Source organism: Apodemus sylvaticus, chromosome 18 (assembly GCF_947179515.1).
Source record: "Apodemus sylvaticus chromosome 18, mApoSyl1.1, whole genome shotgun sequence".
Taxonomy (NCBI): Eukaryota; Metazoa; Chordata; class Mammalia; order Rodentia; family Muridae; genus Apodemus; species Apodemus sylvaticus.
Genome location: NC_067489.1, coordinates 14,480,288 through 14,505,318, shown reverse-complemented (window position 1 = coordinate 14,505,318; position 25,031 = coordinate 14,480,288). Strand labels below are relative to the sequence as shown.

The following is a 25,031-nucleotide window of genomic DNA, read 5'->3' as shown; positions in this document are numbered from 1 at the left end:
TCACAGATTTAATCAGCCAGGTCTGCCTGAGGTCACATAAGGAAGCAAGGAATCACCACTTGCTGTGTGCAACAAAATAACAAACTCTTAATGGATATACACAGGCAAAGAAAGAGGGGACAGCAGCTCTCGTTGGATGCTGACCTGAAGCTGTTAGCCTGCATGGGAATACCTTATAGAATGACACAAGCCGTAAAACTTCACGACTGTGGATTTATACATTTCCCTTCTGTCTTGGTTTGGCTCTCATCTTCTTTGCAGTCAACATCCTTACCTTCCTTTGCTTCTCGTGACGATGCTTTGTCTCTCTCATGACCTGGGTGTTCTCTCATGCAGACTGGGTGCTGGAACTTTCCCAATGACCAGCAGAACCGGTACACTCCAATGTTCATGGTACATAAGTTATCTAGGTCAAGTCATTTGTGGGGTGGGGGTGAGGGTATCCTGGTCTGGTCTGTGTGTGGTGGGGCTCTGGTAAAGACCACTATGGCTGGTATTACTGCTGACATTGGGCAGGAAGGTCTCGAGACTACATGAAATCATTATTTTCCATGGGAAGTAAATGGAACATTGATTTACAGTCTTCTAGATTCTACTAAATCCCTGTTTTCCCAGCAGCACTGTGTCATTGGCCAGTGCCGTCCTCTCAACTGTCTCCCCAGTATTTCTTGTCTCCAAATTGGTCAATATAAACCAGCTCCTGAGTTTCTGTTTCATATTTCTATCTTTGTACCTAATAGGATGCATGGTTGGCAATCCCCTTATTTTACACATTTTATTTTAGGAAGCAGGGAGGGGGAGGTAAATCAGTTTCCTCTCAGGAACGCCAAACACTGAGTAAATCCAGTCCTACTGACATACTCTAGTATGTTCTGTGATCTCAGCCTGGTGGTGTTGATGTCACAGTGGGATCTAGAGTCATTTCACGTGGGAAATGTCCTCAGAGGTGAGCCCTAGAAGCGCAAGATCAAAACATTGGCAGATTCAGTGTCTAGGGAGGCCTGTCCGCTTCCTGCTGCTGAGATATCTTCTTACTGCGTCTTCATGTGATTCGAGAGCTTTCTCGAGTTTCTTTCATAAGGCACTGATCTATTTATCGGGGCTCCATGAGCTGATCATTTCTTCCAAACTCCACTTTCTAACACCATTACTTTGGCTTCAAGCTATGGATTTGTGAGCAAAACTGTGAAGTATCCATACCATACAATACTGTTTGGCAACAAAAAGGACTTATGTACTGACCCACAAGACATGAATGAATCATCAGAGAGCATTACTTAAACAGGGAACAAGGCCAATGCCACAAAGTCACATACTGTATGATTTAATTGCTTATCTCGGAAATGACAAGGTTTTGGAAGTGGAGTTGAGGCTTACTGAGTTGGAAATAGCAGCGGACATGAGCAACCAATCGTAACACAGAAAACTACAGTGAGCTGAGCAGAATCTTCAAGCTTACTGGGACTCAGTGTCTGCTAAGTGACGGAGCAGTATGACACATGGTGGCACACGACTACAGCCCAACACAGGGGATGCCAACAGGAGGAGGTCTGCAAGGTCCAGGCCAGTCTGAGAGACCCCATGTCAACAAACTAAAGAGTGACCAACCTGGTGACGGCATGTCCTGCCTTTTCACATTATAATACAACGGGGTCATCTAGAGACTTCACACGGAAGAATTCAATTGTGCAATTGAGTTACAACCCCTCTGGGGTTGGGGGAAATGTATACACACACAAATCTCATAATACTTTTAAATATAATTTTAATTTTATATCAGCTAAATTCATAGGCACCGTTGAACAAGTTTGACACATGGGCCATGGGCTGAACACCTTTGACAGAACTCTACCCCAGTAGCTGACTTTCCTTAGGAAACCTTAGGGCAGTCAGGAGAGGCTGAATGGTAGCCATTCAGAAGGCAGATAGTGTCAGTATACAAAATGTTCATACCTGTCTTCCTAAATTGTTCTGAGAAGCTTCTCTAGGGACATAAATGTAATCTTAATAATCCATGATCGTCTTTCCTATCTAGACACAATGCTCTAATAAAAAATCTCAGCATTTAGAGTTTAGGGAGCTGTTTGATTGTTTAGGACTAAAGCAATTTAAATCAATTTCCATTCTATAATTGGGAACAAGTATCTTGAAGACAAAGGATCTATGACCTTTTCATCATGATCATTACTAGTACTGTATAAAGAACCCAACTGGTGTTGGCTAAGCCTTCTCTGAAATACAATGAGTCATGAATAAGTTACATAAAAAGAGTTTTAAAGATAAAAGCTGGCCATGTAGTTCAACAGTAGAGCTTACTTAGCAAGCCTTGGATTTCATCTCTAGCAACACATACACACACAAACACACGCACTCCAAGATAAAAACCACAGCATATAAAGTAAGATGTGACATCAAGCCTTAAGGTCTATGCTGGTTCCTTCTCTCCAGAGTTGTTATTCTTGGGTGTTGAAGACAGCAACCATAGATGTCTCAGTCTCATTGTGTCAGTTGGTAGTTGTTAAAGTCACAGACCTTGTGTTGGGTGATGGAATCTAGAGAAGGAAAAACAGCTTGACAGTTAAGATAGCTAGTGGCAACACAGGAAATCCCCTCCCTACCCTCCCCTGCCTGTGCAGCCCTAACTGTCCTAGAACCCAAATTGACCTTGAACTCAGAGATCCGCCTGCCTCTGCCTCCCAAGTGCAGGGATTAAAGGTGTGCACCACACTGCCTGACTGTGATCCTCCTTTTAAGCTTTACAAAATGATAGTTTAAACATCTTAAATGTTTCAAAGCTCTTCATAGTCTCACTTGTCCTAATAGTACTCTTGATGTTAAAAGTAAAATGAAATAAAGGAAAACAAAGTAATACCAGTCACACTGGCCCCAGATTAATCCATTCAACAGTCCTATGTTGTATCACAATGAAGGCATTCCTATCAGGACAGACATTCTGTTGGATGGAGCAGGGACAACTGTCATCAAAGATACCTGAGCTCTATTCTTAGTGAGCTACTTCAAATATCCACTGTTAGAAGGCAGATTATAATTATGACATTAACTATGATGTCATGCCAGGCTGCCTACCCAGTTAGGGATTCCATGTTGAATACAAAGTTAGGCACGGTTCCTAAAATCCAGTTTGTGGCCCAGTGAATGAGATTGGACTTGGGGAACTAGGGTCCTAACGGTTTGACACTTCATTGCTTTTTGAAAGTATCTGGTCACAGAGAGAGCTGGGCAGCTGGGCAGTGCGGTGTGCTACAGCTGACCGCAATCCCTCTGCTGTGTCTGGGATGTGTAATGTTCTTCAGACTTGTGTTGAGAACTCAGTCCTCAGCTGGTGCTGCTACTTTGGGAAGTGCTGGAAACTTCAGGGGGTAAAACCTAGCAGGATAGGGGGGCTGAGGTGGGTCCTTGGCTTGGGTCCTGCCCGGGCTCCTCCTCCTCTCTCCTTATGCTTCTCAGCTGCTATAAGCTTGCTTTGCTCTGCTGTATACACCCCAATCACGAGGTTCTGTCCGTCCCTGGCCCCAAGACAGTAGGACCAGCCAACCACGCATTGGGCCACAACATATCCTTCCTCTTGTGACATTTTTCCTCAGGAATTTTGTCACGGGATCAAAAATTGTAACTAATACACTATCATTTGTCAATACTCAGATGCTTACTGGATACAACTGTCTTCTTCCTGCAAATACAAAAGGGGCACTCACTGGCAGACAGGCTTATTGCTATGATTACAGGCCATCTTCCACTAGACAACTATACAATTAGTTAGACAATACTATCTGGAGGCTTTGAAGAGTGAAGCCAGCTGGAAGATTGGCAGCTATGGTGGTTGTGTGGAACAAGGGAGAAAGACGGGTTCAGTCTCGAAATAAAAAAATAAACGGACAGCAGAAGAAATAGAGAAAAGCTCATCTTAGTTTTGACTTAAGGAGTTGTTCCAGAATTTAACTGTTGCCTTTCTATACAGAAATGCTTCCGTATAAGAGTGTGAGCTGGAGATTCCCTGGGGGACACCAGAAGAGGGGAACATACTAGTTAGCATTTGGTGTACATATATGCACTAATGAACATGTGTGTACACCCCACAGTATGGGTACACCACTTAGTTGTCTCTTTGAAGTAGACCTCATGTTTCGTACCTTCCCTGCAATGCATGCGGCAGGATGCTGTGTCTTCTGCCTTTTGTCTTATATGAGCTTTTGCCAAGTAAAAACTACTGTCTGTGCAATATTGATGTTTTGTTTAATTGCACCTGGGTTTTGACGCACAGATGACCTGTACCTCTCTGTACCTGGTCTATAAAGTGATTCAGCCATATTTCCACCCAGGTTGTTAAGAGTTCTTTGGACCCCAGTTTTGCACTCACAGGATCATTTTATAGGGTCAGAAAACAAAACAAAACAACACACTGAAAGAAAGCCTCTTTCTACTTAATCTGATAGTTCAATATAATCCTTAAATTCCAAGTTTAAAAAAATTAACATAGTGACTATGGGGGGGGAATACAGATTTGAAAAAAGAGAAGCAGGTGATAAAAATGACTGAATTGTTGTAATTATAGCATTGTGGTCTCATGAGGTTTGCAGAGAACAAAGACGACACTGCAGGGAAATGGGGAAATGAGCCCCTATGCAGGAAGTGAGTGAAAGGTGGTACTGCCATCACACAGCGAGTTAACTGCAGACCGCACTGCCCCAGGCAGTAAGAAAAGGTATCTCCCACTATTAACACTATTATTATTCAGATGTTTGAGAGGGAGGCTTTCTGGTAGCCAGGGCGCACATAGGCTGCTGATCCTCCTGCTTCTTCCTCTTGACCACTAGGATTCCAACTACACTGATAAGAATTTCAAGCAGGAGAGATGCAGGAGATGTTCTTGAAATTGAGGCAAAAGCCTTCCCTCACCCTCTGTCTCTTTCCCACCCTTCTTAGTTCCTTCATTCTTAAATCAAAAACAAAAACTCTAACGCCCCACCCTCCCCCGGCCCTCCATGTTCTTTAATAGGACTTGGCAGGAACCTAGGGCAAGCCACAGTTCTCTAAGCTCACTTCTGTGTGGTCTTACGGTTAGTGTATGTGACCAACAAGCTGCCAACATTAATGTTTTATGGCACAGAGGACAAATCACTATATTTAACTAAAACTTGGTAGCTAGTGGCAGATGACACTGGGCCAACTTAAGAGCACTGCAGACTACGCCTTTTTTTATTCATCAAAAAGCCCAGAAGAAAGTTCAGCGGCCATGTTCACAGACTCGTACAGTTAGGCGTCTCCAATAATGAGTATCATCACCCAGCCTCTGGGGGATATTTACAGCAAGATCCTTACCCCTCAAAAATATGGGCTCAGGTTATGGATGCTTCTGTCTTTGGGTGAAGAGACATCATGACTAAAGCACCACGGGAAGGAAAGGGTTTATTTGGCTTACACTTCCACACACTGTTGTTAACAAATGAAGTCAGGGCAGGAATTCAGACATGACAGGAACCTAGAAGCAGGAGAGGACGAAGCAACCATGGAGGGGTGCTGCTTATCCGTTTGCTTTTCATGGCTTGCTGAGCCTGCAAACTCCTAGTGGCCAGGACCACCAGCCCAGGTTGGCAGTGCCCACAATGGCCTGTGCTCTTCCCTATCAGTCACTGAGGAAATGCTCACTCAACAGGCTTGCCTACTGCCCATCTTATGAAGGCATTTTGTAAGTCGGGGTTTCCTCCCCTTAGATGACACAAAAGCTAGTCAGCACACTCCCAAAGCACGCAGCAGTGATGGACTCGGCACTGCCCCCTGGGTAATGTTTGCAGGGCTCTCCTGCTGTCTGTGGCCACCCTATAGGCTTCTCTTCTAAAGGCTGAGCCAAACATGACTCTTTCAGTGCCTCCTCCCTCATCTTGCTTGGTTACAACTCTACTCATGGTTGTCTGGGATGCTCAGAAGTCAAGTCCGGGGGTAACCACTATTCATTTTTCCTGCATCCAGCAGTGTGAGCTACTGAACTGTCAGTTAAAATCTGACCCTGCCATGACTCCACCCTAAACTCCTAGCATCCCTAACTCCCTTGGTGGTCAGCCAAGAACCCAGGGGCCAGTATCACTTAACCTGTGGATTGCAGCCTCTCCCCCCTACAGAGCTCTTTCCTACTTGCATTTCCTAACACCCACACAGGCGACCTCCTCCTTTCGTATGTGTGAGGAAGTTTGTAGTGTGGGTTAGCTGAAGCAGGAAGGCACCATTCCATGGGTTCAAGGCCTGGACTGAACAGATCGGGGAAAGTGAGCTGAGAACCCGACCACATCCCTCCGCTGCTGTCTGGATGAAGTGGACTGGATGACATGTGAGCTCCTGCCTCTGCAACTTCCCGCCACGACAGGCTGCACGCTAAACTGTGAGCCAGAATATCGCTCGCTTGCTTGCTTGTTTCCTCGTTCCCTCCCTCTCTCTCTCTCTCTCCCTCCCTCCCTCTCTCTCTCCCTCTGTCCCTCCCTCCCTCCCTCTCTCCCTCCCTCCTCTCTTCCTTAAGCTGCTGATGTATGATATTTTGCCTCAGCACAGAGACAGGTAACTAATCCAGCATTCTTGCAGAAAAAGCTTGGTCTAAGGCAGCTTCTAACATTCCTTTCCGCTCTGGTACTGCCCAGGGTCACCCTTAACCTGACACCTCTCTGAGGGTACAACTGAGAAGTTAGCCCTGGGCATGACAGTCTGCCCTGGCCTGTCATTCACAGAACTCTTGGCTATCCTGGACACGGGAATAAAGTAGCTTAGCACAAGGCCATTCCAGTGCTGCCTCCTATTTTCTCTATTATAATCATGGGCTCTGCTGTCAGTCTCCATGGTGCATTCTGTGGTGTTCAACTCAGCGGACTTAGCTGTGGTAGTCTTTCTGTTCCCACGGAATGTGTCTGTATGGACAATTAGACCATGGAAGGATGGTTTCTCTCAGTCTTAAGGCATCCCCTGCCCCCCATTCTGTTTCCTTGACTGGCTGCTCTAGAACACTGCTGAACAGGACAGTAGCGTTGCTGTGCTTGTACACAACTTGAAGCTTACACTGAAGTTTTCGCTATTGAGTAATTTACCATATCTACTTCTTAGCACCTAACACGGTCGGGCTAGAAGGTGTTCCTGGCTCTCCAGGCATGTTTGCCATGGGTGGATGCTCTATTATCTTTCATGGTCTTTAACACTACTGGAAAAGCTTTACTGCTTTAACAGGTCGGACCAATCCTGCCACTCACTGTTCTCAGATTCTTAGCCTGGTTCTTAGTTATGCACATTCTTAGCAAACTGCTACTTACTAATTTTCATTTTAGATTTTAATATCCATGTTGACAAAATGAGTGATTAGATTAAGATCAGAAGCCTTGCAAAGAGGGGTGTATAACTCCCCTCTTTGTTTAGTTCTGCAATGATCTGTTATTTTTGGTAAAACTTAGTACTAAAATTATATAGAGAAGATGCCATTTTTATAAGATATACAAACTATTAATTTATCATTTTAGCTATTTTGACTGCACATTTCAATAAAAATACATTCACAGTACTGTGGAACTACCAGCATTTAGGAATTTTGAGAACTTTCTCAGGATCCCAAACCAAAGCTCTGTATCCACTAAACAGTGACTTCCCACTCTCGTGCTCCCTGCAGTTGCTGCAGGAACCTCTCCCTGGTCCTGGTCACACATTCTGTCTCTGTAACTGTGTGTGTCCTGGGGACATCACGTGCTTGGCTCACTGCACTGGGTACGATGTCTCCATCGTGTGGAGCGGGTACCAGGATCTCCTTTTGCTGGCAGGAGACACACTGTGTGGACGTGCTGTGTTTGCTTTGCTGTCATCTGTTGACTGATACTCAGGTTGCTCTCACCTTTCCCTCTGTGAATGCTGCTGCTGTAGTTACAAACACACACGCCCTCACTCAACTCAGCACTCACATTAGGCATGGGGTAAATATGCCCACTGCTGGTAACTTGACAGTGTTTCCCTTAGTGGCTACAATGCTTATATTTCCCTTAGCAGCATACAAGGGTTCTAATTGTCCACATTTTCCTTAACACTTTTGTTGGGGGGGGGGAACGTAGGGTTCTGATTCACACTTCCCCAGTGGTTAGTGTTGAAGGGCTGATTGTACATTTGCATGTTTTCTGGAATTTCTTTTTATATTCGTTGTCCTGTTTCTTACTACTTTGAGTCACGGAGTTTTATGCATTCTTCACAGAAGTCTGTTGTGACAGGTTCTCATTCACCTGCTTTCACTTCCACTGCCCCCCTTCAGAGTGGATGGCGTGCCCACTCCTTTCTCTGTCCACCCTCCACAGTCCCTGAGATGGTGGTGAGGATCCTTCATGCAGAATCCTCCTCCTGGGTGGTGGAAGAGTTCTGGTCCTTTATCCCATGACGAGGCTTCCTGCCGTTCGGAGGTCAAGTTTTCTTGAGGGGGCATATGCTGGTTGCCACAAACCTTTAAAGGCTGTGCAGATAAATTTCCCACAAGGGTCAGATATGTTTTTCTTAGTTTCTGTGATGGACAGGCCCCTGGAGTACAGGTCCAGGACTCTGAGGGTGGATGGTGAGGGGCGCTCTCCTGGCTCCTTTCCACATTTATGATGCTCAGTTTGTTCACACTTTCTGTAACCTGAGCAGTTTTGGCATCTCCTTTTCAAGTTACCACCTGAAACTGCTCATCCCACTGCCGTGATTTTCAAATGTCCACACTCTGCATCCCTATCGCGGGGAGTCGACTCTGGGTCCCTCTGCACTACTGTGCATCTACCACTTTGCCCCTCTTTCTCAATACTGCCTGCAGTTTTTACTATTTAGAAGGCCAGACTTCAGTAGGGTTCTCTGTTTTGGACTGTGAGAAGCTGGTGACAGCACTATCGTTTTCTCCTCCTTTAGTGCTTCAGGATTATCTTACTGGCACTCATCTTCAATCACTGTCGTTTAAGAAAAAACTGACTGAGAACAGTAGCTGGTCCAGCTGAAGGGCCATCAGCAGTGGAGCCAGGGCGAAACAGGGACCAGTTAGGCCCTGCGCCCACGACCACTGACCTTCGCTGACCAGCCGGGCGGCAAGCAGCTGCAGTTGTGCTGCGCCTTTCCTGCACGGAGGCCACTTCAGAACTCGGCCTCCCACCAGTCAGGAGAGGTGCATCCATCTTGGTTCCGTACTCCACGGATCGGACTGAGGTACACAAACATAATCCGAGGCCAATGCCGCGGTGGTCTGAGCCCGACGGGCATTGGCCTGCACCCAGGCCCTGGGCTGGTCGGGGGGCCATCGGGGTGCCAACCCAGCCAGGGGGTTTTTTGCCCAGGCCTGTGTGCGCCGAGGCCAACACCGCGGTGGTCTGAGCCCGACGGGCGTTGGCCTGCACCCAGGCCCTGGGCTGGTCGGGGGGCCATCGGGGTGCCAACCCAGCCAGGGGGTTTTTTGCCGCCGCCATTTTGCCTGCAGGACAACAGAGAGCTCTGGCGGGTAGACCTGTAACAGGCATAGCCTGAGGCTAACAAAGCGAGGGTCTAGGTCCCAAAAAGCACAGGACTGACCCCAAGGACTGGGCGGCTTGGTGGGCCATCTGTGAGTCAACCCGCCCAGGGGATTGTTAGCACAGCAGACTCTCCCTGCGCTTTCAGGGAGCGCGGGCGCGCACGCCCACCATCCTAGTCACCTGGCAGACCCAATTAACAGTCATAGCCCTAGGGGAACTTTGCTCGGACCTTGGCCTCCCAGGCTTTTGCCTGGACTCAGGGACTGGGCAGCCAGGCTAACCTTGTGTGCAACAGCCCGGTTGGCGGATCGGCTACCCAGCGGAGTGAGCGGAACACAGGGGAGATCACAGCAGCATACACCATCGGCACTCCCTGGGGGTGCACACGGGCTCCATCTGCTCCACAGACACAATCTGGGGCAAGGCCTCAGGCGGCAGCCCTCAGCTCTACTCCCTCCCCTTCCGGATCCAGATCAGCCTGGGCAGCAGCACCACATCTCCAAGTCCTGCAAGTGGCTAGCTGGGCTTCCGGGAGGCCAGCTGGGAGAAGTCAGTGTGCTCCAGTGAATCCAACGGGCCCCAGCGGGAGCCTTCGGGTGCCTGCTTTGGGATCTGAACAGCCTGGGCAGCAGCACCCTGTCTACAAGCAGTGCAGGAGGTAAGCTGTGCACCAGAGGCCAACTGGGAAGGGGCAGCTTGCACTGGTGAGTCCAGCACTGACAAGACAAACTAACACCAGTGAGAACTAGATGGCAAAAGGCAAACGCAGGAACGTCACTAACAGAAATCAAGGCAATATGGCAACATCTGAACCCAATTCTCCGCTACCAACATGTCCTGGATACCCCATCACACCAGTAAAACAAGATTTGGATTTAAAATCACTGGTCATGATGCTGGTACAGGAACACATGAAGGACATACTTAAAGAAATTCAGGAGAAAATGGATCAAAAGTTAGAAGCCCTTGCAAGGGAAACACAAAAATCATTGAAAGAAATCCAGGAGAATACAAAAGCCAACAAGGAGGAAATGCAAAAAACACTTAAAGAAATACAGGAGAACTTTGGTCAACAGGCTGAGGTCATGAAAGACGAAACACAAAAATCTCTTAAAGAAATACAGGAGGACTTTGGTCAACAGGCTGAGGTCATAAAAAAGGAAACACAAAAATCTCTTAAAGAATTACAGGAAAACACAAACATGCAAGTGAAGGAGCTAAGCAAAACCATCCAGGATCTAAAATCAGAAGTAGAAACAACTAAGAAAACTCAAAGGGAGACAACTTTGGAGATAGAAAGCCTTGGGAAGAAATCGGGGGACAGAGATGCAAACATCAACAACAGAATACAAGAGATAGAAGAAAGAATCTCAGATGCTGAAGATTCCATAGAAACCATGGACTCAACAGTTAAAGAAAATGCTAAATGCAAAAAGCTTGTAACCCAAAATATCCAGGAAATCCAGGACACAATGAGAAGACCAAACCCAAGGATTATAGGCATAGATGAGAGTGAAGATTTACAACTTAAAGGGCCAGCAAATATCTTCAATAAAATTATGGAAGAAAACTTCCCTAACCTAAAGAGAGAGATGCCCATGAATATACAAGAAGCCTACAGAACTCCAAACAGACTGGACCAGAACAGAAATACTTCCCGTCACATAATAATCAAAACACCAAATGTTCTAAACAAAGAAAGAATACTAAAGGCAGTAAGAGAAAAAGGCCAAGTAACATATAAAGGAAGACCTATCAGAATCACAGCAGACTTTTCACCTGAGACTATGAAGGCTAGAAGGTCCTGGGCAGATCTCATGCAGACTCTAAGAGAACACAAATGCCAACCAAAACTACTATATCCAGCAAAACTCTCAATCACCATAGATGGAGAAACTAAGATATTTCATGACAAAACAAAGTTTACCCAATATCTATCCACAAACCCGGCCCTAAAAAGGATAATAGGAGGACAACACCAATGCAAGGAGGGAAACTTCACCCTGGAAAAAGCAAGATAGTAACCTTTCATCAAACCCAAAAGATAAGCATTCAAATTTAAAAAATAACGTCAAAAATGATAGGAAGTAACAATCACTATTCTTTAATATCTCTTAACATCAATGGACTTAATGCCCCAATAAAAAGACACAGACTAACTGACTGGATACGTAAACAGGACCCTACATTTTGCTGCTTACAGGAAACACACCTCAGGGTCAAAGACAAACACTACCTTAGAGTAAAAGGCTGGAAGACAATTTTACAAGCAAATGGTCTCAGGAAACAAGCTGGAGTAGCCATTTTAATATCAGATAAAATTGACTTTCAACCCAAAGTCATCAAAAGGGACCCTGAGGGACACTTCTTGCTGGTCAAAGGAAAAATACAAAAAGAAGAACTGTCAATCCTGAACATCTATGCCCCAAATGGAAGGGCACCATCTTTCGTAAAAGAAACTTTATTAAAACTAAAAGCACACATTGCACCTAACACAATAATTGTGGGTGACTTCAACACTGCACTTTCCTCAATGGACCGATCAGGAAAACAGAAACTAAACAGGGACACAATGAAACTAATTGAAGCTTTGGACCAATTAGATTTAACAGATATATATAGAACATTCTATCCTAAAACAAAAGAATATACCTTTTTCTCAGCACCTCATGGTACCTTCTCCAAAATCGACCATATAATTGGTCACAAGACAGACCTCAACAAATATAAGAAGATAGAACTAATCCCATGCCTCCTATCTGATCACTATGGAGTAAAAGTGATCTTCAATAGCAACAGAAACAACAGAAAACCCACATACACGTGGAAACTGAACAATAGTCTACTCAATGATACCTTGGTCAAGGAAGAAATAAAGAAAGAAATTAAAGACTTTTTAGAACATAATGAAAATGAAAACACAACATACCCAAATCTATGGGACACAATGAAAGCAGTGCTAAGAGGAAAACTCATAGCCCTGAGTGCCTCCAAAAAGAAAATGGAGAGAGCATACATTACCAGCTTAATGACACACCTGAAAGCCCTAGAACAAAAAGAAGCTATTTCGCCCAGGAGGAGTAGAAGGCAGGAAATCATCAAACTCAGGGCCGAAATCAATCAAGTAGAAACAAAGAGAACCATACAAAAAAATCAACAAAACCAGGAGCTGGTTCTTTGAGAAAATCAACAAGATAGATAAACCCTTAGCCAGACTGACCAAAGGGCACAGAGAAAGTATCCAAATTAACAAACTTAGAAATGAAAAGGGAGATATAACAACGGAAACTGAGGAAATCCAAAAAATCATCAGATCCTACTACAAGAGCCTGTACTCAACACAACTGGAGAATCTGGAGGAAATGGACAATTTCCTTGACAGATACCAAATACCAAAATTAAATCAGGACCAACTAGACCATCTAAACAGTCCCATAATGCCTAAAGAAATAGAAGGAGTCATAGAAAGTCTTCCAACCAAAAAAAGCACAGGACCAGATGGCTTCAGTGCAGAATTCTACCAGACCTTCAAAGAAGAGTTAACACCAATACTCTTCAAACTATTCCACAAAATAGAAACAGAAGGAACACTACCCAATTCCTTCTACGAAGCCACAATTACGCTGATACCAAAGCCACAAAAAGATCCAACAAAGAAAGAGAACTTCAGACCAATTTCCCTTATGAACATAGATGCAAAAATACTCAATAAAATTCTTGCCAACCGAATCCAAGAACACATCAAAACGATCATCCACCATGATCAAGTAGGCTTTATCCCGGGAATGCAGGGTTGGTTCAACATATGGAAATCCATCAATACAATCCACTACATAAACAAACTCAAAGAACAAAACCACATGGTCATTTCATTGGATGCTGAAAAAGCATTTGACAAAATTCAGCATCCCTTCATGCTTAAAGTCTTGGAGAGAACAGGAATTCAAGGCCCATACCTAAACATAGTAAAAGCGGTAGCCAGCATCAAACTAAATGGAGAGAAACTTGAAGCAATCCCACTGAAATCAGGGACCAGACAAGGCTGCCCCCTTTCTCCTTATCTTTTCAATATTGTACTTGAGGTACTAGCTCGGGCAATTCGACAACATAAGGAGGTCAAAGGGATACAAATTGGAAAGGAAGAAGTCAAACTATCATTATTTGCAGACGACATGATCGTCTACCTAAGTGACCCAAAGAATTCCACCAGAGAGCTCCTACAGCTGATAAACAACTTCAGCAAAGTGGCAGGTTACTCCAGCAAATCAGTGGCCTTCCTATACTCAAAGGATAAGCAGGCTGAGAAAGAAATTAGGGAAATGACCCCCTTCACAATAGCCACAAACAGTATAAAGTATCTTGGGGTGACTCTTACCAAACATGTGAAAGATCTGTATGACAAGAACTTCAAGACTCTGAAGAAGGAAATGGAAGAAGACCTCAAAAAATGGGAAAACCTCCCATGCTCATGGATCGGTAGAATCAATATAGTTAAAATGGCCATTTTGCCTAAAGCACTATACAGATTCAATGCAATACCCATCAAAATCCCAACTCAATTCTTCACAGAGTTAGAAAGAGCAATTATCAAATTCATCTGGAACAACAAAAAACCCAGGATAGCTAAAACTATTCTCAGCAACAAAAGAAAATCTGGGGGAATCAGTATCCCTGACCTCAAGCAATACTACAGAGCAATAGTGTTAAAAACTGCATGGTATTGGTACAATGACAGGCAGGAGGATCAATGGAACAGGATTGAAGATCCAGAAATGAACCCACACACCTATGGCCACTTGATCCTCGACAAAGAGGCTGAAAACATCCAATGGAAAAAAGATAGCCTTTTCAACAAATGGTGCTGGTTCAACTGGAGGTCAGCATGCAGAAGAATGGGAATTGATCCATCCTTGTCTCCTTGTACTAAGCTCAAATCCAAATGGATCAAGGACCTCCACATAAAGCCAGACACTCTGAAGCTAATAGAAAAGAAACTGGGGAAGACCCTTGAGGACATCGGTACAGGGAGAAAGTTTCTGAACAGAACACCAATAGCGTATGCTCTAAGAGCAAGAATTGACAAATGGGACCTCATAAGGTTACAGAGTTTCTGTAAGGCACAGGACACCATCAAGAGGACAGATCGGCAACCAACAAATTGGGAAAAGATCTCCACCAATCCTACATCAGATAGAGGGCTAATATCCAATATATATAAAGAACTCAAGAAGTTAGACTCCAGAAAACCGAACAACCCTATTAAAAACGGGGTACAGAGTTAAACAAAGAATTCTCACCTGAAGAACTTCGGATGGCAGAGAAGCATCTTAAAAAATGCTCAACTTCATTAGTCATTAGGGAAATGCAAATCAAAACAACCCTAAGATTTCATCTTACACCAGTCAGAATGGCTAAGATTAAAAATTCAGGAGACAGCAGGTGTTGGAGAGGATGTGGAGAAAGAGGAACACTCCTCCACTGCTGGTGGGGTTGCAAGTTGGTACAACCACTCTGGAAATCAGTCTGGCGGTTCCTCCGAAAACTGGGCACCTCACTTCCAGAAGATCCTGCTATACCACTCCTGGGCATATATCCAGAGGATTCCCCACCATGTAATAAGGATACATGCTCTACTATGTTCATAGCAGCCCTATTTATAATTGCCAGATGCTGGAAAGAACCCAGGTATCCCTCAACAGAAGAGTGGATGCAAAAAATGTGGTATATCTACACAATGGAGTACTATTCAGCCATTAGAAACAATGAATTCATGAAATTCTTAGGCAAATGGATGGAGCTAGAGAACATCGTACTAAGTGAGGTAACCCAGACTCAAAAGGTGAATCATGGTATGCACTCACTAATAAGTGGTTATTAACCTAGAAAACTTGAATACCCAAAACATAATCCACACATCAAATGAGATACAAGAAGAAAGGAGGAGTGGCCCCTGGTTCTGGAAAGACTCAGTGAAACAGTATTCGGCAAAACCAGAACGGGGAAGTGGGAAGGGGTGGGAGGGAGGACAGGGGAAGAGAAGGGGGCTTACGGGACTTTCAGGGAATGGGGGGGCTAGAAAAGGGGAAATCATTTGAAATGTAAATAAATTATATCGAATTAAAAAAAAAGACAGACACAACAACAACCACAACAACAACAACAAAAAAATAAAAAACTGAAAATTACAACAGCCCAATTCCATCCAACCAGTTTTCTCTGCTTGGAAGCCAGGGGAGGCTTTCTGCCTTTTGCTCTGGGTGGGGCACCTCAGCAAGTCCTGTTTGCAGAACCCTGGACTCTGCACGCCATAATTTGAAATCTACCAGTTTGTAATGTTTCATCTGAAAGAAAATTTCACTACCTGCTTCCTGTTCTTGAAGAGAAGCCATCCAGTTGGATTAAACATCCTACTTTTATGGGTGCCTAACCTTTTGCTCTCTTTCAAGGTCTTATCTCCAAATACAGTCACCTTCTCAGTTCCCTGCAGGCTTTACCACAAACCTTGAACCTTCATCACTTGGGGTTCTAGGGAGTTTAACATTAATGTTTAGTAGGCAACAGCAACAGAAATGGAGCCAAAGCCTCAGGCTCTCCGAAGTTAACCTTCCAGCCATAAGCAAGAGCATCAATTAACCAAGCCAGTGAGCACAGACAGGCTAAGTGATCAGTACCGAGCCATTAGGAGGTAGGTCTGCTTTGAAGTTCCTTTTATGTTTGTTAACTTCCTTTCAGATGCTGGGAGCCATGGGGCTGCTGTTACACTCTGGGGAACTTGCTGAGGAGTGGGGCAGCTCCAGAACTTCTAATCATACCAGCAAGGTTTATAGAGCTGTCCATTACATCACAAATGCCAAGCACAGAAATGCTAATGGCAGTCGTGGCTTCCCAAACCAACACGTGCACTTCTTCTTACAGCAATAAATCACCGTTGAGCTCACATAGTGTCTGCCCTGAGCTGCAATCACAGATGACTTTCTGCATTCTGAGGTGGCATTTTATGCTGAGGGAGGCTGGAAGAACTTACTTGAGTTGAACAAGGGTAGCTTGCCTGGCCAGGAAAATTCAAGGATAATTACCTGAACTATTGGGAGAGCTTACGGACATTTCCCAAGCCCATTCTTTCCATAGCTTTTCCTAACCAAAGTTAAATACCGCTCAGCAGCTGACTTACAGAATCCTATCAACGATCATCAGCAGCTGATTTACAGAATCCTATCAAGGATATGTGGGTGCATACATGGTCTTTAGATGTTAGAATTACAGATCCTACTGCTCAGTTTTCTATCACATGTATTTTGGTCCTTTCCCTCAGTGTGACTGGTGCGCGGCTGGGCCTGGCAAGTATAACTTAAGCCAAGGGGCAGACGGGCTCCCACTTGTTTGGGTTTTCTTCTGCACCCTCAGCCTTCGCTGACTAGTTCTTAGCTAAGCAACGGAAATACGGAACAAGGTGACATGACTAACCTCATGTGTCCGTATGAGTATGAATCCCCAAGGTCCAGTCTCTGGAGTTGCCTTTGTTCCGGGGAAAGCCACAGTTAATGCACATAGCTGGCCCCCGTGGGAGATACAATGACTAGCTCAGCCAGCATGGGAAGGCCCCCAAGCTATCAGGGACCCTCTGTCCTGAAGGCTCTGACATGGGCAAACAGTCAAGCAAAATGCTCTTTGTAAGCTATGTGGAAGTCATGTCAAGGCTAAACTTTCTTTTTCTGGCAGCTGTGTGGAGACTATTACACTATCTCCTCACAATAGCATAAATGCTTTCCCCACAATAGCATAAATGTAGGTCTTATCTCTTGAATGTAGCCCAGACAATTAAGGGGAGCCCGAGACTGGACTAATCTCATGAGAAAGGCCAAACCCATATTATTTGATAATATCAAGGGGAGGAAGCAGCATGGCCCAGAATGAGCACAGTACCGAGCCACACAGCTTGACAGCTCCGCCTGTCCATTCTGACCAGGCAAGGTCCTCAGACCCTGCGTGCAACCACTGGGTTTGTGACACTTCATGGGGGTGACGAGGAGAACACAAGGACTGTCTGGAAAACAGTCTGAAATAATGCCCACATTACTGAAATTAGGACAGGTAGGACCTGGTTCTTGCTACCGGGAATTTGGTGCTTGTTTTCTTGTTGATTTTTATGTATATGCAAGTGCCCACAAGGGTGTTCTCGCTCAAAAATCCCCATTTCTCCTTCTGCTTGAATGATTCATGGGAGTGCTGGCCTGGGGACAGTGCAGTTTCAGGGAAAACGGGCTCTGGGGAGTGAATGGGGAACAGGATTCCTTGTAAGGAAGGCAGTACAGTTGGCGTCTCACACCAAGTGGTGCCGTGAGTAAGGAAGGACTAAATAACTGCCTTCAGTTGAACTCCACAGGGTGACATTGTGCTCCCGCTCATGTCCCATGTCAGCCACACACAATGGCCGGGAAGGCAGGATGCGTGGTGCTAACTCAATGCCAGATTGGAGGCTCCGAGAAATTCAGTTTCTCTGAGGCGCTCCTCAGCAGCCTCCCATGAGTTTCATTGGCTGTGAGGCTAGACAGAAAGCTAAGGACCAACCAAATGCACCACTCGGCCCTGCTGTTTTCATTTTGGATGTCAATTTGCAAACTTGAACACTTCTAAATACTTAATCCAAACTGCTCTCAAGACTCTCCCCAGGCCCAAACTCACACTGCCTATTCCAGTTAGAGTAAATTTAATTAATAAATACTGAATATTATCTTTCATAGCTTATCACAAAATAATTCTCTCAAATCCATGCCTTAAACATTTTTGTTAATCTTAGTATTTCTTCCTACCCTTTTTTTTCAATTCACTCATTTATTTTAGAACGGGGTTGGGGTTTCTTCATACATGTTCAGGCGAGTGCACTACCATGAAGCCAGATCGCCAGCCCCTCTCAGTATGTTTTGAGAATGCAGTATTTCCTTCCGTTCTCTTCTTCTCCCTCCTCCTTTCCCTCTGCAGCACGACCCTAGGATCCTGCACAGGCCGGCAAGCATTCCATAACTTGGCCTAATTCACCAGCCTGAAAAGAACATGTTTTCTGGAGAAGTGTTTATAGTAATAGAAGTTTGGGGAATAAGAGTGTTCAAAGGAGACACAGTCACTTTGTCACGGCACCTGGGTGACAGTTTTATGCCCACAGGAATGCTGTCACTCAGAAATCCTGGGAGGGCCAACCACAGCACATACCATGTCACACGTTCTTGGGTCTCCTTTGGCCAGTGTACAAGGCGAATAGGAACAGATCAAGCCAGTGCAGAGCCTGGGGTGGGGGTGGCAGTGGGCAGATGGGACACCAAGCATAGAACTGTGCTGTGCTTGCCCATCTATGCTTGATGGTCAGGTGTGGAGGCAATACCTCCGCTCTGCGCATGCCAGCGGAGTGGCGGGGTTATAATTCAATTAAGAAAGAGCATTAACTGAGTTAATTGGTGTTTGAAAGATAGATACATGGCTCAGGCTGGAAGACTTGGTGTGTTTGGGGGGTACCCAGAAGCCATGGGGACTCATCTTACACAGGCAGGCCTGGAGCGCACACAATGCCCGGATACTGCCAAGGGCACAGCATCTGGTGTAATCAATGACAGGTCAGCAACCGGACGTCAATTAGGGAGAGGAAAGAAGCACAAACTGGGGTCTCTGAGCCAGCGCTGGCATGCAGAGAATGTTGCAGGGGACCTTGGGTAGCCGCAGCAGGTAGGCAGTCATCCCCTAAAATCCCAGCCGGAGCTGGAGTCGACCAACAAAACAACCGGAAGAACTCAGCCTGGCTGAGACAGGGACTGCACAGGACGCTGGGGCAACAGGAAGGCTCTCAGCCACCCAGCCTGGAAACAGCAGGAGCGCAGGCTCAGGCTGGCCCCTCCTGCCCCGCCCCCACCCCCAGCAGCCACAATTCCCGAACTCTGCAACGATTAGGTGTTGTTTTGGACTGCTGATACCAGTCCTACACAGACTGTGTTTTCAAAGCTCAGTTCTGGTCTGCAGTAGTCGTCAATTTGATTCACTTTTCCAAGAAACCAAACAAGAGCTTTGGACATGGGATGTCCGAAGGTTCTATTCTTGGCATTCAGAAGAATAAACAGCGGCTTGGCTTTGGGACGGGAGCTAAAGGGTAGATTTTTTTTTAAAAAATACTTTCTAAGCAAAGACAAACTGCTCTGAAGCAGAGAGTAAAACATATTTTTGATTGCCTTATTGAAAATGTACAGGGATGATCATCAATCACTTAGAAGATACTCATAAAATGTATGAGTTTTTGTGTGAATATAACTTTGGAAAACAAGGTTATCCATTTATCTATTCAAGGAGAATGTCAAAAAGAGAATGAGCGAAGCCAGGACTTCGGGACTGAGAGATGAGGGTGAGGTAGGGAAGGGGGACTGAATAAGAAACCCAGGAGGAAGGGGAAGCTGGAGGGAGAGAGGGAGGGAAAGAGGAGGAGAGATGGATGGCTGCACAGGAGGATGGGCGGGTGGGTGGGGGTGCGGCTCTAAAGGGCCCAGCAAGGACCTCAGCCTCAGGGGAGAACGGGAAGGAAAAGGAAAGAGAAAACTGGGACAGGCAGAGAGACTAAAGAGGGATGTAGGTGGGGAGCACATGGGGGAGGGAGCAGGAGGAGCATGGGGAGGAGGGAGGAGACAGTGGGGATCTCAGCACAACAGAGAATGGGAGAGGAAGGCTGAGAGGAGGAGACATGCACACAGGGGAGATGGCACTGAAGGGCCCAGGGAGGACCTGCGAATGGGAATGGGGTAATCCGCTGTTAAGGTGGAGCTGAGTCCTCCCAGAATTCCTACGTCCAACTTAGTACCTTAGAATGTGGATATATTTGGAGACAGGACCCAGGCGGGGTTGAACCAGTCCTCACTTAAGGAGAAGGTGTGGACTCAGAAAAGGAAGCCACACAGAAAGGGAGGGATGTCACCTGCAAGACCAGGGGGAAGCCACAGCAGATCTGCCTGATTCTGCCTTGCCCTTCCTTGGCCTTCCAGATTCCATAATGGTGAGAAAATGACTATTTCAGCTGCTTGGTCTGCAGGACTTAATCCTACCAAACCAATACATTTGACAAAAATCTCAGGGATGAAGATTTAAACTTTATCCTCGCAGCTGAGTTCATCCTATCTGGGATGAGTCCATTGTACGGGTGTTGAGCCCACCAAAAAAGGAGGGAAGGAACAGAAGGATAGGAGAGGAGAAGAGGGGGGAAGGAGGAGAGGCGGAGGAGGAAGAAGAGGAGGAGGAGGAGGAGCACATCTCTGAAGATGCGGATTCCTGGACACACAGCCCGTCTCAAGAGTTCTGTAGTCCTCCAAGTGGAGAATAACTAATGAAACCCAGGTATCATCATCATGCACGTGGATAGCTTCCTATGGCCAGGTGTCTAGTTTAGTATCTCTTCCTCCCCAGGAATCTCTGGTAGCACATGGTACAGGTGCCTCCAGAATCCAAGCCAGCTAGTGTACCCTGGTCATCCTGTGCTTGCAACTTGAGGCTGAGGTGGCTCTGACCTTACACAGGCCAAGAGTTAGGTAAGGCCTGCTCCAATTTCCTCTCCTCCTGAACTGTTCTTCAGCTGTTAGAGAAGATTCCCCCGGGGCCGAGCTGTTAATCTCAGCACCATCCAGCTCTCTCCTGAGTCCTGTCCTTACTACCAGGGCGCTAAGGCAGTATTCTCCTTGAGCTCTTGATAACCATGTGATCAGCAGGCCCTCCCCCATCCGTCCTGCTAGTATTCCACCATCTGGGTTCCTACCTAAGACCCATTTCTCCGACAGGTACTGGATCCTTGCTTCCTTCTTGCCCTTGTAGGGCCCAATGATGAGGCTGGCCAGCTGAGGGGCTGGGCTGACTTTGCCACCACACAGGAGTACCAGTTCACACAGCTTGGCTCTGGGAGGGCTGCTGGCTGGTGCGATGAACATCTTTGGCTGATTGGCAAAGAGGCTTCCTTGGTATTGCTGGGTACATAAATGGCGTTCAAGTCGGCAGATCTGTGGGCAGATGGAAGGAAGTCAGATGGGGGGGACTCTGTATGGCGATCAGGTCAATAGTGAAGCTCTCTTCTCTATACAAAATACAGACTCAGGGTAAGGTTGCTGCACTAGTCAATTTCTGTCAGGATGACAATGTATAAGAGCCAAGCACTACCAGAACTTTCTCTTGGCTCACGGTTTCAGAGGGGTCAGCCCATGGTTGCTAGGAAACAAGACTGCAAAACAAGGGCTGGGGGAAAAGCATGCTCCAGTGACCAGTTCCCTCCCACTAATCCCTACCTCTTAACAGCCCATTCGGCCATGAACTCATGCACAGCTTAATTTTATGATGAAGTTAACACCTTCCTGATCTAATTACTTCTCAAGCAGCATGGCCGGCTGGAGACCAAGGCTTCGACGCTCTAGCCTTTGGGACCCCACTTTATATCTGAACCACAAGAGCAATCCATTCTTCGGCAAATTTTATATCCCTAAGACGCAAGAAGACAATGATACAAAAGATACTTTTCAAAGTAGAGATGGATAAAAGGCTACGAATACAATATATATATTGAATTATCATGACTTTAAAAGACTGCTTCAGATTAAATACCAGGTGGGACTGCAAAGAAAGAGGAAGAAGAGTTCCCAAGGAAGACATTCCTCAGAGAGAGCAAGTGTGTGCGCCCTGATAGGGGGTCCTAGAAGATGTTTAAAGGAGTCATTCTGAACATGTTCGGAAGGGTGTCTTAGCATTTGAGAACAAGTGTCACAGACAGTGCAAAGCATTTGAGAAATAAACAAAGGAACCAGAACTCCCTTACTGTCTGAAGCAGTTGTGCCATCTGGTTGACCCAAGACAATAGGAAGGTGTATTATTTTAAAATACATTTTACTGATAACAGATTGATAAAGATTTTTTTTAAAAAAAGTAGAAATAACCTAGGAGCTACTGGGAGTTATATGTATTTTGAATATTTTAGGCCATTTCTCCAGTGTCTGGGATCAATAGCTCAGGGAGATTAGGGGCTTTGATGTCAAGTATAAGGGAAAGGAACTCTTTTAAAGAGTGAATCCGTGCTCGGGCTCTGTTCAGCCTAGAAAGACCTTACAAGCAGTGGACACTATGTTGCTTAGTTTACACCTCCAGATGGTTTTCCACTCACTTTGCACAGGACAGTGGTGGTGTGTTTTGTTTCAGAGACAGGTCTTGCTGTGTCAGTTAGAGGCCCGGAACTCTTTTCATATTCCCGCTGGCCTCTAACTCTCTGTCTCCTATGTCTATCTCCTGAGGACTGGGATTATGTAAGCATGACCACCTCTAACCCTAATGTAAAAGGAGGGCCCGGCTCTGAAAGTGTAGCTTAGCTATCAGTATGGCACACTCAATACACTTCAATTCAGTCATGAATTTTCTTTTCTTTTCCTTTGAGTTTTATTTGTATTTATTTTTTTATTTGATATAATTTATTTACATTTCAAATGATTTCCCCTTTTCTAGCCCCCCCCCCCCCGCTCCCCGAAAGTCCCGTAAGCCCCCTTCTCTTCCCCTGTCCTCCTACCCACCCCTTCCTACTTCCCCGTTCTGGTTTTGCCGAATACTGTTTCACTGAGTCTTTCCAGAACCAGGGGCCACTCCTCCTTTCTTCTTGTATCTCATTTGATGTGTGGATTATGTTTTGGGTATTCCAGTTTTCTAGGTTAATAACCACTTATTAGTGAGTGCATACCATGATTCACCTTTTGAGTCTGGGTTACCTCACTTAGTATGATGTTCTCTAGCTCCATCCATTTGCCTAAGAATTTCATGAATTCATTGTTTCTAATGGCTGAATAGTACTCCATTGTGTAGATATACCACATTTTTTGCATCCACTCTTCTGTTGAGGGATACCTGGGTTCTTTCCAGCATCTGGCAATTATAAATAGGGCTGCTATGAACATAGTAGAGCATGTATCCTTATTACATGGTGGGGAATCCTCTGGATATATGCCCAGGAGTGGTATAGCAGGATCTTCTGGAAGTGAGGTGCCCAGTTTTCGGAGGAACCGCCAGACTGATTTCCAGAGTGGTTGTACCAATTTGCAACCCCACCAACAGTGGAGGAGTGTTCCTCTTTCTCCACACCCTCTCCAACACCTGCTGTCTCCTGAATTTTTAATCTTAGCCATTCTGACTGGTGTAAGATGAAATCTTAGGGTTGTTTTGATTTGCATTTCCCTAATGACTAATGAAGTTGAGCATTTTTAAAGATGCTTCTCTGCCATCCGAAGTTCTTCAGGTGAGAATTCTTTGTTTAACTCTGTACCCCATTTTTTAATAGGGTTGTTCGGTTTTCTGGAGTCTAACTTCTTGAGTTCTTTATATATATTGGATATTAGCCCTCTATCTGATGTAGGATTGGTGAAGATCTTTTCCCAATTTGTTGGTTGTCAATCTGTCCTCTTGATGGTGTCCTTTGCCTTACAGAAACTCTGTAACCTTATGAGGTCCCATTTGTCAATTCTTGCTCTTAGAGCATACGCTATTGATGTTCTGTTCAGAAACTTTCTCCCTGTACCGATGTCCTCAAGGGTCTTCCCCAGTTTCTTTTCTATTAGCTTCAGAGTGTCTGGCTTTATGTGGAGGTCCTTGATCCATTTGGATTTGAGCTTAGTACAAGGAGACAAGGATGGATCAATTCGCATTCTTCTGCATGCTGACCTCCAGTTGAACCAGCACCATTTGTTGAAAAGGCTATCTTTTTTCCATTGGATGTTTTCAGCCTCTTTGTCGAGGATCAAGTGGCCATAGGTGTGTGGGTTCATTTCTGGATCTTCAATCCTGTTCCATTGATCCTCCTGCCTGTTCCTTTGAGTTTTATAATACTGGGCATCAGCAGTGTGCCCCTGACTGGCAACTGGCAGTAGGTTCCTACTGTATCAACAATCCTTTTATTAACACGGTCAGGAGCAAGCCAATATTCCTGTGAGAAAAGCAGTGATGGGAGAGAGCTACTCTGTCTACACCGTGAGTCAGATGCAGAGAAGAAGCCAGGCTCGCCACTGTCCACCAAGGCGCTGAGCTGCTGGGCCAAGCTGTACTGAAATAGATAGTTATAACTGTGATTGATGACTGCAGCTGACAGACACAAAGTAAAAAGTGACTCTTTGTACATTAGAGGTTGTTGTGTATTAATTCACTAGCGTCTTTTCTTCCAAAATGGCAGGCAGGGAATATGGGTGTCACACAAGTATGCTATCTCATGTGTCCCTCACGGGGCATTTACAGCCCAGTGGAAGATAGGGAGCGTCCAAGACCATCCAAGTGACCTCATTTCCTTTGCATACCCTAGCCTATAAAAGTAGGTGAGATTTGGGGAGAGTTTCCCTTACTGTTATAGCTAGAATGACCTTTGGGCCAGATGCTCATGTTTATGTAAGTCACAGGCAGTTACTGAGCCCTTGGGACATGATAAAAATGGCTGAATGGGAAGATGTCAAGTTTAGAATCTCAAACAACTTAAGTAAATCCATGACTAACCAAATGGAGACA

General features: G+C 45.4%; 1 protein-coding gene across 4 annotated transcripts in view; it reads right to left on the bottom strand.

Moving 5' to 3' along the window:
- Positions 1 to 1,748: 1,748 nt before the first annotated feature.
- Positions 1,749 to 25,031, bottom strand: part of Mcph1 (microcephalin 1) — a 229,729-nt gene continuing 206,446 nt past the window's right edge. For 3 of the 4 annotated variants that reach the window (XM_052162794.1, XM_052162795.1, XM_052162796.1), the window contains 2 exons: positions 21,277 to 21,514; positions 1,749 to 2,552 (listed from right to left, as the gene is read on the bottom strand). In XM_052162794.1, coding sequence (XP_052018754.1) covers positions 21,277 to 21,514 — 238 coding nt within the window. In that variant the 3' untranslated portion in view covers positions 1,749 to 2,552. The remainder of the gene's footprint in view (positions 2,553 to 21,276; positions 21,515 to 25,031) is intronic. The other variant, XM_052162797.1, reaches the window with a different exon arrangement.